Raw genomic sequence first — 18,627 nt, forward strand, 5'->3', positions numbered from 1 at the left:
TTGGAAGTAACCTTAAATCGTAGGTCTTTTGTATTACTGAATATGAATGACCTAATAACAATTCGAATGAATATTAATGTCTATTGTTTATTTGCTCACCTGACTGAAACAATGGATATGAGGGGAACAAAGGCCAGGGGATTATGTGGGTTGGGTAAAGTGATAAAGTTAATAGTATTAAGACAAATGTATCTTGCAAAGAAGTTTGGGTGCTATGAGATACAATGGGTGTGTGAGAAAGGTAGGGTCTGAAAATTTTTCTAAGTTTTTTGGCGGGAAAAAAGCGGGGAACGTAAGAAGTCGATCATAATAAGGCGGTAAAAAGTATAAGTTTTTTTGCGGGGGAAAAAAGTGATTTTGAAAAAGAGGTCATATAGCACAATTAATTTATTATAAGAGGTCAATAGAGACAGATAATTGATCATAAAAAATAATAAGCGTACGTAGTTAACTAGATAACTTTAATCTTCAGCCTTGTTTATCAGTTCTTGGATTGTCGTTGGCTTTATGCAGAGCTGGTTTAGCCTACACCTATATAATGTAATAGAAAAAAGAATGATGTTAATAAAGAGTATCATCCTAAAGGGTTAGTGATCTTACTTGGCCCATGAAAAAAATATTAAGCACAATACATCCCGTAAACTGCCTTATTTCAGTTCTGTAACTGTTAGTAATTCCGAGTACAACTTTTTTAATTGGCCAAATAAAATCACTGTATCATATAAATGATTTAAAGTAAGGACTAAAGTAAATAATAAAATGAGAACTTGATTTTTGCGAGGCGCAAAATTGTGGCTGAATGCGCATACATCACACTAATGTAATTCGTCAGTATATGTATAAAGATACAAAGATTTATTTGAAAAACAATTTCATCATATAAAGAAATAAGTTTATATGCGTACGACAGGCAGAGAAAAGCCCTCCAACCCCACCCCCCTTCCCCCCACACACACACGCTCACACCACACCCTGCAATGAAACGGCCGGACCTCCGCTTTGTATAATATTATGCGCATCATATCATGATATCATAAAGTTTTTATTTTTGTTAAAGTTAAGACCTTTACACTGTTTTAGCCAACATAAAACAGCATACGACTGAAAAGTAATTAAATTCAAGCGTAAAAAAGATGTTTCAGCCTGCAAAACCAAAGCAAAACGCAGCACATTTAACTTAGTGTGTAAAACACCTAGGAAAAAACTCCTTCAAGACACAACTTCAAATGGCAATAAACGTTTGGATTGAATTTATTTCTAATGTTTAGATCACTCAAAACGTTAATTAAAGTCCATAGTTTGCGTTACCTTTCATTCCTACCGCCCAGGAGTTCTAATCTGCAAGGTTCTTGAGTTTTAGTCGCTCCGAGGTCGTCTCTAGATCTTGTTCCAAGATGTCGAACAACAAAACAACTCATTTTCGTATTCTACCAATCCCTGGAGATTCAAAAAGCTGTTAGGTAAACACAATAACTAGTGCGCAAAAGGGAATTGAAGGTGAGAATGTTTTGTTTTATTGCCTTTCCATGTGACGGGCTTCTGTGTTATAGGCACCACACAACGGCCACAGGATTCCCAAAAACGAAAATAAATTATTGTCTTTTTTTGGTAACTTGTGAAAGGCTTTTTAAATTTTTGTTTAGACCATGATAGAAGAGGTTCATAGAACTACTAACTTTGTTAGTTTCATTTCGAAAAATTTTTAGAAAGGGTGAGAAAAAAGGAAATTGCTGAAAACGCTATACCGCTGACCAGACAGCTTGCTCACTGAAAATTCAATCACCCATAAAATACGACATATTCCTTTATTTGGAAAAATAATGTCAGATCTGTGTAGCCCTCATTCGTAGCTTTCTATTAATGTGTATTTTGTATGATAAAAACAATTTTTTAAATTTTCGAAAAATTTGGGTCAACCTCGAAAACGCTTATTTCGGGTACATATTTTCAATCGCCTCGTTGTCTATGAAGCAAAGCAAAATCAACCAATTTTTTGATAGATCTAAAGAGAGCTCATAATGGACTGTCCCTGAAGTACAAAACATTTAGCAAAAGTATTTTAATTATTTTTTTATAAAGCATTTTTCGGCGTCAGTTGTGTCTTGGCTCCCTGTGGTGGAAATTTAAAGGGACAACGTAAAGTTTAAGGTATGTACTTGCGCTTTTGATTTGATTCGCGCGTCCAATATTTTTTTGCCTTAGAGCTTTTTGGCTTACTATAAATCTTATGATAATTAATGAACATATTTTCTTATTTTCTGTACAAAATCCTGCTTTAAGGGATTAAAACGACGGTAATAATAACATTATTATTCCGAGATAAGAAGACGCGTTATTTACAATGACGGGAAAGAAATAAACTTCTGCCACCTTCCGAAAATTAAAAGTAAATAAAAAAACATAACTTATTATGTGGGATTGGTTATACTAACGTTACAATTTCAGGATAGATATCTTGTCAGCTTCGTCGATTTGCGGCAAGGGATTTAAATAGTTTTTAATACACCGGTCATCCAAAACCTAGTCTCCCCCACAGCCGCTTTCAGTGTTGCGTGACGACATCGACACTGAAAGCGGCTGTGTGGGAGACTATCCAAAACCCTGCTATTCAGGAATTCTCCTTCACGAAAACATGCAAAAACTAGTTGAACAGTTTCATATAGGATTGAATATTATAGATTCATCGTTTTTGAAGTGATTTCAATTTTTAACTACATTTTTTAAATAGTTTCATGTTTAACACCTTCTCAGCCTCATCGATTGGCGGCAAGAGATTTCAATAGTTTTTCATATAACCGGTCTTCTAAAAACCTGTTATACAGGAATTCTCCTCTACAAAAAACATGCAAAGACTAGTTAAACAGTTGCATAGGATTAAATAATATGGATTCACCGTTTTTGAGATGGTTTCAATTTCATTTAACTATTTTTTAAGCGTTTCAGGATGGATATCTTGTTAGTTTCGTCGATTTGCGGTAAGGGATTTCAACAGCCTTCATCGAAATGCGTTGGGTATTAAAAAGCCCCTACATAGAAGTATGCCAGTACATCAAATGTGTTCATACTTTTGCCCGTTACGCTTTAATACTTAACATAGTATGTGGGTATCGAAAAAATAAAATGAAAGAGTTTTATAAATGTTGGTTTGGCGTGTCATTTTTCATTTAGTTATTTTTCTGCTACTGTGGGATTAAATTTCCAACGTATGAACCTACTCAGTGGTCTAACCTTTTTGCGCATGCTCGTGATGGGTGACAAACTTAAAAGTGTTTTGGAGTTCAAAATTACCACTGTATTCCTTGATTATACAGACTCCGCTACGCGTCGTGGTTTCCTATGCTCCTCTCGTGTTCTCTCAACATCCCGCGTGTTTTATAAGAGTATAAAACACGGAAAACTGTTTTTGATCTGTTAAATCTTTCTCACACATGAAAACAGATGAAAACTGGTAAAATTGAATCTCAAAATTTAAAGCTTAAGTTTTCAAGCTTCTCAAAAAATAGTTAGGCTTTATGAAAGGAATAAAAATATTCTAATGAAGAATACGGTCAGGGTCTTAATTTAACTAGTTTAGTTAGTTATAGAGGTAGACTAAAAACATCCCAGTCTCAGAAATGGCAAAATCCCAGACCCAGTGCATGAAATCCCATTTTCCCAGCCCCAAAGAAGACTAAAGGTGCTTACACACGGTGCAACATATTGCACTCAACATTGCAAGCAACAAATTTGAATCGGGGTGACACACATTGCAACAAAATCACGCAACATCGCTTGTGTCAGCCTGCTATGTTAAGCGGATATTTGGTCAGCAGGTATAAATTTGGTGCAAGCTGATTGGCTGGAAATTTCAAAATGTTGCAGGTAATGTTGCAGCCATGTTCATATGATGAAATTTGTTGCGCGCAATGTTGCAAGAGTAGAGCGCGATTCAACTTCAGATTTGTTGCATGCAATGTTGCGTGCAACAAGTTTGGGGTAGACACACGTTGCAACAGTCCTGTCGCGTGCAATGTTGCATGCAATGTTGCACCGTGCGTCTGCACCTTAAATCCCAGCTGCCGTTTTACGCCTTCAGGACCCTCCTTTTATGATTACTATAACTAATCATATTTTACCTACTTTACCTGTTAGCTGTGCAATTGTATTCTGCATATTTCCGTCGTATAGGTGGCTAGTTCTATCCCTGTTTCTTTATACTCACACAACCGTAAAGCATCAAATATGATCTCTAATGTACAGTTCTTATCTGATGTTTCGATCCATTCTCTGAGCATCTGGCTTGTTATTTCATGTGTATCTCCCGAGTAATCTTCCCTACATTTCTTCAATATCGTTTCATCGACTTGTAAATGACCAGCCAAAGTCTCCCAGCAGCAATCCGGGTTTCTACTTACAATTTCTATGGTTTTTTCTTTGAGCTCTTGGTTATCCTTGAGAGGCGTAGTCACTAACTCTTTACCTGGGGAAAGGTAATGGTGAATATAACATTTTTAGGCAAGGGAGCACGGCAAATGCACGCACGCGCGCGGTTTTGAAAAGCTGGGTTTCCTATATTAAAAAATGGTGATGACGAATGCGGTTTTTCGAACAAATATAGTGCGCACTCAATCCAATATGGCGCTACACATAAGTTAAACCCCGTGTATATTTATACCAAAGGCCAACCAAAGCGCAAAAACTGCTATAACGGTCTTCCTGTGTCAAATTACGCCATCACCACAGGCAACCCAACTTTTCAAAACCGCGAGCGTGCGTGCATTTGCCGTGCTCCCTTGTTTTAGGTTCCTTTATCTTTCCGTCAATTGCTAACGTCTTCGAGGTGCATACGGGTCTGAATTTGGGTAGAAATTTAATAATGATGTTAATAATGATGATGATGATGATGATACGATGATGATGATATTATAATGATGATGGATCAGGCTATGATGATAAAATGATGATATTAGATGATAAGATCAGTGATGGTGATGATAATCTGAAAATATGATAACGATTATGATATAGTGGGGATGGTGATGTTGATGTTGCTGATGATCATCATAATGATAATGATAACAATGATCATACTTTATTCAAACAACAGGTCGTCTGACAAGGAAGACCACGAGGTTAGAGGTCCCCTAACTAATATATCTCATGAAATAAAATAGGGAGAAACCAGGAGAAACTTACCAACCGTTAGCAATCCTAATAGTTTATACAACTGCTGGAAAATTTTCACCCAAAACTTCAAATAGATATTGTAGACAATCTTTTCTTTCGTAACCTTCTTTTGGAAATTTACGAAGAAATTTCTCTGGTTTCCACGGTCCCTCTCCAATCCATTGTATGTCTTTATCGTCGAAGTACCGTATCATAGAGTAGAAAATATCCTCTGGGAGGTCATCGAAATAACGATCAGTAAAAAGAATCCCAAAATACTCTACTGGCTCCTAAATAAAGTAAGGTTAAAAAGAGGCTTCATTAATCAACTACTTAGCAATTAGTCGTCGAGCCCGAATGGGCTATTGACTCATAGGCCAGTGCACACAACCATGACAAAAGTAAAAACCACATTCGATGCATGCTTTTGATGACCGCAGACTTTATACAGGTTAAACCCTAGTTGAGGAGTTAACTGGCAATCCCCCAGCCCTCTCTTTCCCAATAAAAAATAATTTCCCTTTATAATCATAAGACTGTACCATGCCAAACGTTTTACAAACCTTGTCTGTGCTTGATGTAATATCTTTAACCTGTAGAAACGATGAAGAGACAAAAACATCATTATCAGAAAAGTGTGCTAGTGATGTGTCAATCAGTAATTCAAACAATGTCAGTCATTCAACTAATCAACGGTACTTTTAACGCTTTCGAATGTGCCAGACATGAAAATGAGCATTTTTGATTTACCCCGGTGGGGGGGGGGGGGGGGGGGGGGGGGTGGTGGGAGGTGGGGGTGCCATAGCCCTTTGTCTATGTGGTGGGGGTAATCAGCGGTTGCTGTTGAAGCAATGTTGATTTCAAACCCTAAGAGGTACGACCATTTATGATTGAAGGCGATTGTGCTGATACCATTTAATCTGTGACTGGACAACATCTTTCTTTTGCTTTTCACGTTTGTTCGATAAAGAAATTAATTAAAAATTGCGCCCCTAAAAGGGTCTACGAGGTTCACACAGGAAATATTTTCAGCTCTGGACCGGCGATTGAAAGGAGTACCTTGGACACTTGGATAAAAGGAGTGCCCCCTGGCTTTTTACGATTTCATTTTTACGATGCATCCACCAGTAATGTCTAATCATCAATAAATTTCATGTGTGCGCAGTTGCGTAGCGAGGGGAGGCAACTAACCCCCTTCCCCACAAAAAAAAAAAGCGTTTTACTAAACCTGGGGATATAGCGGGAAACTCTGAAAGATAAAATGCGTACGCGTTTGTATTGGCGGGAAAATGGTACATCGCCCTCTATGACCAAGAACTCACTACGCCCCTTTATGTGTAGAAAAGACTCATTTTGCAACTTTGTCAAAGACACCTTACTTTTTGTTCCACAGTTTTGACCCTCTTTTCGCAACTTTCTTGTTTTTTTCCCCAAAACTGTTACCCTCTTATCCAAAGCATTTTTCAAAGTCGATGGAATATTTTCTACCTAAGTGAACAATGGCAAAAAGGGAATTAATTACTGTCATTGTCCACCTGAAGACTCGCATGCTCATGCTTGTTATGCAAATGTGAACCAGGCCAGATAAAAATGTCGTTAATGCAACATATTAGGTGTTGATATTGATGTGGTGTTACAGGAAGCCAACTTTTAGAAAGGTTGGAACGGCGTTTTCTAGTCAGCGATTTGGAGATAGAGTATGCACGCGCTCTGACGACTTGGTCGCAAAATTCTGTCTTCTGGTCTGTGGGATTTTCAAGTACCTACGATTTGGCTAACGAGTAAATTCTGGGAACGAGATATTCGATATTCCTAACTGCGATCGATGTGTAGTCTCCCTTTATTTATAGGTATTGGTTTTTCCAATAAAGAATGTTGCGTGATGATGATGATGATAGTATATAAAAGGAACCGACACAAAAAGTATGGATTTGTAAGGGCAGGAATAAAAGAACTCTACCCCGAATGTAAGTCACATTTGACAAGACATTTAATAATTAACTAGTTACTTATCCTCAATCGACAAAATCCATCAAGGCAAACACCAAACAGTGGCCAAGGGAAGAACAGGCACCGTTCGCAGTTTACAAACACTATCAAGGTCACGACTTACTATTAACTTTTTGCGAGCATTGTCACAAAGCTTTTCCAAGCCCTCAGTCATTTTAGACATAACCTCTTTCGCAACTTCTTTACAGGTAGCTAATACTTCTGGTAAGTCTTCCAAAAGTTCTTCTGAAAAATATCGTAATTGGAACCCACAGAATAATGTTACAGTGTATAAAGAAATTATAGAGTAAATAACGATATATTTTGTGATTAAGTTGGTTCAAGTGAAAATGAAATAAGAGAAGGAATTCCCGCAACCTATCGAGAGCACTCTTTGTTATTTTTTGAGAATCTTTGATGCTATTTTTAGAATCACTAACTTGATCGTTTGTTTTTTCTGCACGCGCGTACTGCTGGCACTCTACGCCGTTTGCTCCAAGGGAGCACGTTAAAATTTTGATTGTGTTGATATAGCAGGCGTTCCTTGTAGTTCTTGTTTACGTGCGCGCGCTACACTTTATAGCAGGCGTTCCTTGCTTTAGTCAGGCTAGCGAATTTACTCCGAAAACCGACGAATTTCTTGCGAGGAGCGGAGTGTCGTGTACAAAGGGAGGGGAGTGAATCTGCTACGAGCATAGGACGATAAAATTTCCACTGTTTCACTCCCCTCCTATTACACTCGTCATTCCATTCCTTACACGATCGTAAGCCATTCGGATCGGCCGAAACCAAAACACTAAGAGGAACGCCTGTCACATGATGGATTGCGCGCGCTAGATAGATCAACCAAGAACAATAACTTTCTTTACACAAACAAAATTTTAATGTGCTCCCTTGTTTGCTCATGCTTTCTCACTACGCTCGTGGTTCCACTTGCGTTTTGAACATTTTAAGACGTCATCTATGATCAATAAGAGGACAGACAATGGAAATCTACGAGCGATTTGTTTTTTAACAATAAAATGAGCGATTCGTCACACCATGTGTCTGTCCTCTTATTGATCATAGCTGTCAGCCAATCAGATTGCGAGAATACGCTCTGCTATTGTAAAATTTGCAAGTAAACATAAGCAAACAGCTTAGAGCGCATGCGGTATGCGCGTGCCGAAAAATAAACGATAACAAATATGATTCTAAAAATAGCAACAAACGGTGCCTCGATGATGGTTACAAGCATGAATACCAGAGATTTCTTCTCTTAGTTCATTTTCTCTCGGTTGATTACTTCATTTACACGTTTTTTTTTGTCTGACAATTAAAATATATTGTACTATAACACCTTAGGATTTTTTGCTGCTTTCCCTGACTACAGTCAAAGCTGCACTCTCGTCTTCTCCAGCGTCATCTTTAGCATCGTCTGTCATCGCTGTACCAGCGGGTTCCCTTTCTTCTTCTTTAGATTCTAGGATCAGCACAGCAGGGTTAAACCACCATTTCACTTCTCCAACTTGAACTCTTGCATCGCCTTTCTCATCGATTTCTGTTACTGTCCCTTCTTGGCCGAGCACCTGCAGCACAACATTTATCCGAGTATTAGATTCACAGGGAGTCGACCAATTTCCAGATAAAAGTGAGAGGGAAAATCTGGAAAATATATCATTTAATAAAAATATTCGAAATAAAACGCGCACGCTGATTGGTTTGATACGTCGTTTATATCAGAGGACAGTGACACGCTCGCGCAAGATCGTTCAAAAATATCTTATAAAAGCAATATAAAACGACTGTTTATGTCGTTTTACTGTGACTTTGGGAGATGTGGAACACTTTGACATCAAGAGAAACACTCGACTACGCCTCGTGCTTCTAATCTTGCTTCTTTCGTGCTCTACAGCTCATTCCCGGCGTGTTTATATCCGGCAGTTGAAAGACATGCGCGCGCGTTTAATATTCCTTAATTTTTACGTTATATATCACCATTATATAGTATTCTCGACTTTCACATCCCCATAATGCCTTGCGGTTTTGGTAGGTAACCAATCAAAACACTGTCCCAAATTGAAAATTGAATTTATACTATACCTGTTTTGATATGCATACCTTCTCCATTTGGTCAATCCATCCTCTGTGACCTTCTTGTAGTATTTTTACTTTTTCTTTGTAACCAGAAATAGCGACTCTGTCTTTTACCCTTAGATCATGGATCTGCGTATTTTTAGATGGCAAAAAATACATAGAAATCAAAACTAAATTAATCGATAACTTCGATCAAGTTAATTCCATTGTACAAAGACTTTAATAATTTGACGTAACGATTATCTTTGACTATCTATGACTGAAAAATGAGAGATAATATAAATTTGTTTATTGTACACATGTAGCTGGTGTAATCAGCTTAATATTGATGAAAATAATGGAGATTATTCGACGGTAATGATGGTGGTAATGGCGATGGTGCATGTGTTGGTAACAATGACGATAGTGATGGTAGTGGTGACAACTATCATGGTGATAAGGGACAAGTCATTATTTAAGTCGGGTGGGGGGGGGGGGGGGGGGGGGGAGATGGAGGAGAAAATGGGGGATCCTGAATTATTTCTAGCAAAAAATAGGGGGTCTTGAAAGCTGAAAGTTATATTTAGGGGGGTCTTGAGAATAGTTTTTTTGCTTACATATATGAATTCAAGTTTTTTCATTTTTCAATGGAGTTTTCCTTTTGGCTATTAAAATTTGCATTACACTCCAGATAGAGATTCAAATGATGATGACTCAGATGATGATGATGATTATGTTGTTGGAACATTTGGCAGCAATAGTGAATAAGCGAGGTAGGAGTTTTTGTGACTTGCCATTATAGCCATTTTGTAAAATATTCTCTTTTTATTGAGGGGGGTCCTGAATTTTTCAATCAATCTGGAAGGGGATTCCTGAAAAAATTGAATGCTATCAGGTGGGGTTCTCAAATTTTTTTAGTATCACAGGCATTTTCTCCTCCCCCCCCCCCCCCCCCTCCGACTTAAATAATGACCAGTCCCTAAAGATAATGGTGATGATTCAATGGTGACAATGATATGATGGTTATGATGATACCTATATCATGGTGATGAAGGTGGTCAACGATGATGATGATGATGATAACAATGATGAAAGCGATGGTTAGCAGACCCGAGCTTTCCGTTGCCACCACCATTATTAAAAAAAGCATGGACAATAACCTGACCGATGAAGGTAACTGAATTCCTATTTTCATCTGGACAACATTTTTTCTAATTACTCATCAAGTATTGGGAGCGCAAAGACGCATGGCCATGATAGATCCTTTCTCCAAAAACAAATTTACAGTCTGAATGACTATTGTTCTTACTCAAATTCGGCCTGGAGCAAAAGATATGCCTTTTCCTGCACGGAAGACCATATGATCAGTCTGGGTGGGCTATTCGTTTCAACATTACACTCTTACCTTGGAGAGACATTCATGGGGAAACAGCAAAGTTTCTTTCAGGGCTTTAAATTTAACCTCAACTCCATTTTCATCAATATATTCCACAATACCTTCTTCAGTTATTCCCTAAAACATTGTTTTCGTTAGAAAAAAGAAAGAAAGAAAAAATCGAGAACTTAAATTAAAGTTTAAAAAAATGCTGTTTTTGAAGATCACATTTGCACAGGCTTAGCCTTATTTATAGGTCAACATTCATAGATGTCAAGTCCGTGGGATTTTAAAACTTTTAATTGTTAATGTTCAAGCTGCACATTGTCTACTTTATGAGTATTTAGTCTTAAAACACAGTGGTATCTACCTAATATGAGAAAAGGGACCATTGTGAGGAGAGAATACTGGATGATGCATTTCTTCACAATCAAATTATCATACCCTTTCCATGTCGGCATCCCAGTGACCGTCATATTTAGCCTTTATTATTTGATGCAGATCGTCGAGGTCCAAGTGCACTGTCACCTTGTCTTTAACTTGAAACCTTTCATCAGTACGCACGAGAATTCTCGGAATCATCAGGTGATCCCTGTAGTAGTAGATGTCAGGGACAGATCTTTCCAGCTTCAGATCAACCTGTTACAAAATATTGAAATGAATTTTGCTTTGTTTTTAGTAATGAATTTGCGAAAAGCCACATATATATTTTTTAATGTTTGCAATTTATGAAGTTATTTATTCATTTTGACACTGAAATAATAATGACGTAAATACAGGATATTTAACATGGTCGCGTGGAGATGCCGATTTTATCATCGATGATATCTCTTACGAGTGAATGCAGCGAACGAGTCAGGTATTCTCAACACGAGAAGTATTTTGTTAAAAAGAAATATTAAGAAATATTCTATTAAAAATAAGATTATTGACGAAATACAATTTTGGTGGAATTTTTACTATTTAATGCGATTCCTAAGAAATATTACCATGTAGGCTATTTTCTCTTACCTTTCCATCAAAACCGAGTCTGTGTTCAATATTTATTGCTGATTGACCACCCCATTCAACAAGAACTTTACCCCTGGGTATATCGTCATTCATATGATGATCCATGATGACGATACCTGTCATGGATCCCACATCATCTTCTGAGTCCCTTCCATTTATCACCTTAGAACCTGGGAATATACCTTTAGCTTGAACCTTTACAGAAGAAGACCGCTGGCCAACTGGTTTACTGTGATGTATGTGATATTGGTAGGGTTAGGTGGAAGAAAGCAAGGAACAAAGGATTATGGGTTATGGAAGGGATGGAAAGAGGTCTGAAAGATAGAAGGAAGGAAGGAAGAAAGGAAGGAAGGAATGGAGGGAGGGAGGAAGGAAGGAAAGGAGGAAGGAAGGAAAGAAGTAAAGAAGGAAGGATGGAAGGAAGGATGGATGGAAGGAAAGAAGGAAGGAAAGAAGGAAGGGAGGGAGGGACGAAGGAAGGAAGGAAGGAAGGAAGGAAGGGAGGGAGGGAGGAGGGAGGGAGGAACGAAGGAAGGAAGGAAGGAAGGAAGGAAGGGAGTGAGGGAGAGAGAGGGAGGAAGGAAGGAAGGAAGGAAAGAAGGAAGGTAGGAAGGAAGGAAGGAAGGGTTGGAGGAAGGGTGGGAGGGAGGGAGGGAGGGAGGGTGGCAGGAAGGAGGTATGAAAGAAAAGAGGAAATAATAGAGGAAGTAAAGGATGTTTAAAAGGAAGACAGGAAGGAAGAATGAAAGGACGAAATAGCGGAATTTCGAAAGAAATGAAAGATGGAGGAAAGGAAGGATGATTGATTGTATGGTAGGAAGGATAAATGGAAGAATGTAAGGAAAAAACTAGAGTCAACAGTATGCATAAGTGGTAAGCATATAGTATATTTTTCAGGTACCTTTTCAGTTCGCAGTGATCATGTCTCTCAAAACTATGAACCAAGTAATGCACCTCATTATTATAGCATTGGGTACACAAATCATAGTCATCACAATCTGTACATTTCCATCTTGTTCCAAGGAGAGGATTCTGGCTGCATCCATCACATATCACCTTCTCAAAACAAACACCTGTAACGGTCAAGTGTAATGTATGGATGTTAACGTTTTGAAATTCAGAGATTTTGCACCATCACTTGTCCACGTGCATCATACAGTTTGGGCTGCCTATGGTTAGCTGGCAGAACAATAAAATCCATTTGCTCTCAGGAATTGAATTCTTTCTCATGCAAAACAATTGCATTGTTCCTGTCATCTAATATGGCTATCATCACGTTATGATGCAAAACCTCTATAGTTTTAAAGACAATAAATGAAAAATTCTGAATAAATGAAAAACATACCAACAAAAACAGTATGGTGACATGCGTCAAGAAAAAGGACTGTTTTACTGCAGCTTTCGATATTATGCGAACTCAGACTTTTCAACAGCTTGTTGTGAAATTATTTTTTGCAGAACGTCCAGGACATAAAAGGTACGGACTGATTATTTTCGTTTGACGGCGTCGGAAAACAAAAAAAAGATTCAACACCAATGTAGCTTGTAACTACCGAGTTCCCTGAATTTATATCGCAAACCGAAGTAATACTGTATTCATATAAAGCCATAATATAGTTTATATTTATTCTCATATACAAAGTTACCGTAAATCCTCTATTTAGCCCCCCGGGGGGCTTATTTATTTCAGGCACATTTGAGGGAGGGCTTATTGGAGAGGGGGGGCTTATTGATTTAGTTGAAACACAGTATGTAATATGATTATAACTCGGGATTAAACAGAAGCATTACTATTGACCGTCTCGCATAATCTGTAGTGATGTACATGGCATTTTTATTATTTGATTCACCTGTGTTAGTCTCTCAAGTATAATTCATGATTATTGTGAATAGCAAAACTAAAACATGGTAATATTAACAAAGCATGCTAAAAAGAAATGTTCTGAACAACCAAGACTTTAATAAATCACCTTTAATCAGTACACGTGATTCTTTAGTTGTGAAAGGGGGAGGGCTAAAAAGAGAGGGGGGGCTTAACAAATTTCTTCCTTTAAAAAGGGGGGGCTTATCAGAGAGGGGGGGCTAAATAGAGGATTTAGGGTATAAGGAGGGAGGGAGGGAAGGAGGGAGGTTGGGAAGGAGGAGGTATGGAAGAAAAGAGGAAATAATAGAGGAAGTAAAAAAAGAAATTAAGGAAGGAAGAATGATTAAAAGGAAGACAGGAAGGAAGGGAGGGAGGAAGAGAGGGAGGGAGAGAGGGAGGGAGGGAGGAAGGGAGGAAGGAAGGAAGAAAGGAGGGAAGGAAGGAAGGAAGGAGGGAAGGAAGGAAGGAAGGAGGGAAGGAAGGAAGGAAGGAGGGAAGGAAGGAGGGAAGGAAGGAAGTTCCCTGACCCTTCATCTAACTGCAAATTAGAAGGCAAAATATTGTAGTTTTCCGACACCGACGTGTGCTAAAAGTAAGTGATTAGGGATGGATCATTAGATAAGTGAGAGGGGGGGGGGGGGGGGTGTTGCATGAATTTATGTAGCAGGGTATATTTTTTAGAACAACCACTATATGCATATTGCATGTGTGCTTGCTCGATTGTTTCTTTACTGAAAGGAGAGACTGCGAGATATTTTTTCGTAGGCAAAGGCTTGCTCGATATTTTTTAGGGATTCACGTAACCCCTCCTCACAGCATCTAATCAGATGTCCCTTACTTAGTTACTGGGTTAATTTAAAGTTTATTGAACCGACATTTTATCTATTTTTTTCAGCAGTTCTGGCTTCAGAAGTAGGAAGCTTTTTGGCTCGGAAATAAAAACACTAAAAACACTTTTATTTACTCTTGGCTAGAAATGAGCTGAGGTCATACAAGGAAAAAAACATGAATTTTATAATGATATTGAATGTTCATTTTAAAAAAAATAGAAAAGTACATCATCTCAATGATCCAAATTTTAGAGAAATCTTGGTTCTAAAATCACTTAGTTCAGTGTCGTCATAACAACAAGTCAAGTCAAGTCAAGTTTATTTCACACACAAAATTACAATACAAAATATAGGAAATATTACATGTATATAGAGTGAACAGTTATGAAAAATACAGAATAAATATTTACAAAGCGGAGATCAAGTTTAGTGTGTATGGCTGTTGAAAAAGTATGACCTATCGAGTCAACAGCCATCCATTATCTAGTATTAATAATATAAATAATGCAATATTTGACCAAGTTGTTTCTTCCTTAATGTTGTCAATTGAGTCACTTACCCGAAGGAGCTGAATCAAGGATCCGCAGATCATACTTTTCATCCAGTCCAAGTCGATAATAGGCTTCTTGTCCTGTGTCCCAGCAAACAACAACTGTTTGGTTTTTCAGTGGGCTACCATCGGAGAAGGTATCGGTGCTAAAGATTGTTCCAACACCTCCTTCTCCTCCATCTTGGTCGCCCCACGTCCAGTCTGGTCCTCGAACAACTCGACATCCTAACAGATACATTATGTAGTCAAGCCCGTTAAGAGACTCCTGAAAGCAAAAGATACTTCATCCAGCAGCTTTTTTTGGCCTGAAAAGCTTTGATACAAATTGAAAGTTGTTGGATACGAAAGAGGTTTAAAGAACATGATCGGGACATATACCTAATTATCATGCGGCCAATCAGTAGTCGAATCTAATGCAAACCGGATACTCCTGTTGATTTGACCCGAATTCTGGGAAATATGAATACCAATCAGGCCTATCTGGGTTTGTCTTATAGTTGAGTAAAATGATTGCAAATAATTAAATATCATCAAAATAATAGTTTCTCATTCTTTGCTTTAATTTTTTGCCATGCATGCGTCATCTATGGCACTTTTGCTGCTATGAAAAGCCTCAGATACTATGACAATACAGATATACAGTATTACCTTGTGACAAAGAAAAGGTCGGTCAACAAATAACCGCTGTCGCCAAGAAATTTCCCCTTGATATTTTACCACTGACTTCATTGGTACGCGATGATCGACTGGATAACAAGGAAATCGGGCAAAGACTACCGTGTATCAAATCAAAGATTAGACGGTAAGCTCCCAAGTACTTTAACGTACTCTAGCGATTCACATAAGGACATTATTTTTCACATGACGTCATCAAAACATCAAAATCTAAACTATAGATCGTATAAAGGAATTTCTCAAATATGTTTTAGAAATCAGTGTTATAAGTCACAAGAAAAAATCTCGAGTCATTTCGATGTTTGGTTCCCGAGTTATGAAGGTTGAGTTTGTGTCACGCAATACCGTCACGTCTATCTAAATAGCGATGAAAATATCAAAATAATTTACTCTAGTTGAAAGATTTTCCCTTAGACACGTTGTAAAGATCTATATAAAGTATATTTAATTGAAATATAGCCAAACATATGAAATATTCCATCATTTTAAGCCTTTGGAATTTCGTCCGCCATGATGGTGTACCAACTTGGAACACCAAGATGGCCGCTCCATACATTTTAACCAAAAATTGCGTCATGTTTACTTGCCTATAGTTCCGCAACGAAATGCTTTACAGCCTTAAAATTTGGCCAGCATATGTAGTTTGGACCGCTTTGCAAGAATATAAAATTTTTATTTCATTATAATGCGAATTTACTCTTTTGAAATTCATGATGACGTAGGTGAAAACCAAGAATTCCATTGTCGCGACTATTGTCAGAGCATAGCAATGAAAACAGTTGTAATAGTTTGAAAACTGAAAATACGCGAGTGCGAGTGCAAGTTTCTTTTGGCACGGGCCTTGTAACTGAATTGAATATGAAAATCGATATTTCAGACAAGGTCAGTTACCAAAGGAACGTCGTCTTCACTAAGAAATATTTCCTTCAAGATTAAATTTGAAGCTGGGATGGAAACAATATCTGATACTTGCGCGACTTCCTTACTACCCCGGACCTATGGTGGATTCCGGATTCTGGATTACGGATTCCAAGGGTCTAGTAGTAGTAGTAAGTAGTAACACTTTATTTAAAGAGGGAACCGTAATTACAGAAAACTGTACTCTCCCTTACAGCCCTAACAAAAATATAGAGATATATTACGATAATAAAAGGTAATTAAACAAAAAATACAAACATCATAAAAGATAATAAATTAGAGGGTAAAATTTGATAAAAATTACAAATATGTATAATACACTGTTAAAGGTATTCAAGTTTTCAACAAGGCTTGGACCAAGACATACATGCAGGCATGCACCACCATGAATCAGTGGAAACAAGGTGCATGTGCAGTGTAACCTGATCCAAGCCTTCCTGAAAACATATTATGTAAATACAAATATGAATTATATGGAATTATTCTATGACAAGTCGGCAAAGTGTTCAAGTTCTCGGGAGGGTTTGGACCAAGACACATAGCAACATGCACCACCATGGAAACAGCCATTGTTCCAGGGGACGCCAGGCACATGTGCAGCAAACTAATACAAGCCCTCTCGAACACATATGATGTAAATATAAATATGAATGATTGTATAAATTAAGTAATTATTATTCGTAAATTATTATTATGACGAGCAAAAGATATCAAAGATACCGGGAAAATGCTTAATAAATACGTAATACTTTAAAATTACCATTAGTATAAAATTTCATAATGGAAGAAAAACATGTCTTTCGAGCGTCCTTAATACTTGAGGCTGGATTAATGTTCAGGTTATTTAGAAGATTAATTGAGTTGTAGAAAAATGTTCTTTTTAAGCTATTCTAGTTATAACACTAGAGTTTCTAGTGTTATAACTATGGGAGAACTTGAAAGTGTCCAGTTTATCAATGAGATTTTGAGGAGCCAGCTTTTTCAGGTACTTTCTCTGAAAATTATATTTGATATAGTTGCCAGTATAACAAGGGAGGTGTCCCTGGTATATATAACTAGCGTGATAAAAAAACAATTGATAAAAGAGCATACATTAAGTTTCAGACACCATAACGTATTGTTTGCTCATTTTCAACGTTAAGTAAGACAACGGACGTGTTGGATGACAAAGTCAATTTGATTACTAGCAGAGGAAACTTTCAAGCCCACATTAAGCGAAGCCGCTGTCCTTTTCAAAGAAAACAACATTCTACTCAAACATTCGTAACTAAACTGCAATCCATATGTCGCGGCCAAAACCGCTAGAGTAGGACTAGGGCCGAGTTTCACACACACGTTAGTCTAATGTCATCAAGCCGTGTAGCACCAGCAGAAGGACAAAATTGTAAGTTTTTAGCTTTGATTCCCTTATATCACGGTATATCGCCACTTATGTTTATTTTCCATTGTTTACTAGTTGTGAACCGTCACTTGTCATTGCATATTTCCGCTTATCAATGCTTGAAACCTGTTTAGAATAACTTGTTCAATCCATAACAGCATTTGAGTGTAGACTCTGAATTTCAAAGTAGCGCATTCCGGATTCCAAAAGGGGGGATTCCGTATTCCAAGACCTGGATTCCGGATTCCCTTACATGGGGCAATCTTACTAAGTTTTGAGACATTCAAGAAAGGTTTTGAAGGATGTATGAATGTTATATGGGGTTCAAAGCTGTTTCACAGAACGATTTTCATCTTACTTCAAAACCCTGTTACATGCATAGTGGTCTGCAACGATTTTTCGTAATGCCGTCACAAGGCAGGTTGACATGTACGAGCCATTGCTGCATGTATTATTTTGCAACACTCAAAGCATTGCAAGACAGGTTGCTGCGATAGATATAGGATAGATAGAGAAACTTTATTTAACTCAGTCGGTTTTAAAATGAGACTTGCTAGGCCTCTAGCATAGCTGCTAATGATCCGAGATAAAAAAGAAGAAGAAAATATAACAAGAAAAAAAAAATTAATGCTAATATATATGTACTGTTTAATAAACGAGCAGGAGTGTTTTATCGGGTATAAAACACGAGGCGTAGCCGAGTGATTTTAGACCCGATAAAACACGATCTGCGAGTTTATTAAACGGCTTAGAAAACTCCAGATGTATGTTCTCATATTGTACCGAATTCTTTACGAATTGAACCAAGTTGGATCGAGAAAATCCAAGTTAAAG

The 18,627-nt window shown here is 37.7% G+C and overlaps 1 protein-coding gene across 2 annotated transcripts; it reads right to left on the reverse strand.

Moving 5' to 3' along the window:
- Positions 1-505: 505 nt before the first annotated feature.
- On the reverse strand, positions 506-15,192 carry LOC116290770 (E3 ubiquitin-protein ligase MIB2-like). 2 transcript variants are annotated; one of them, XR_016119531.1, is made up of 14 exons: positions 14,829-15,192; positions 12,477-12,648; positions 11,576-11,804; positions 11,009-11,203; positions 10,595-10,702; positions 9,235-9,339; positions 8,474-8,702; positions 7,259-7,380; positions 6,525-6,633; positions 5,709-5,738; positions 5,176-5,435; positions 4,125-4,459; positions 1,309-1,437; positions 506-531 (listed from the first exon to the last, which is right to left on the reverse strand). XR_016119531.1 is itself a non-coding variant. In XM_089028783.1 (7 exons), exons 1-7 carry the CDS (start codon positions 15,055-15,057, stop codon positions 8,475-8,477), a joined length of 1,266 nt encoding a protein of 421 aa, XP_088884909.1. In that variant the 5' UTR covers positions 15,058-15,192; the 3' UTR covers positions 8,366-8,474. The 2 variants fall into 2 exon arrangements, 1 of the variants encoding a protein (XP_088884909.1); XM_089028783.1 differs by lacking the exons at positions 506-531; positions 1,309-1,437; positions 4,125-4,459; ... (2 more) ...; positions 6,525-6,633; positions 7,259-7,380 and having other exon boundaries at positions 8,366-8,702.
- Between the last annotated feature and the right edge of the window lie 3,435 nt (positions 15,193-18,627).

This window comes from Actinia tenebrosa, unplaced genomic scaffold (assembly GCF_029948245.1).
Source record: "Actinia tenebrosa isolate PJP-AT-01 unplaced genomic scaffold, QUT_ActTen_1.0 PGA_scaffold13__45_contigs__length_12533684, whole genome shotgun sequence".
NCBI lineage: Eukaryota > Metazoa > Cnidaria > Anthozoa > Actiniaria > Actiniidae > Actinia > Actinia tenebrosa.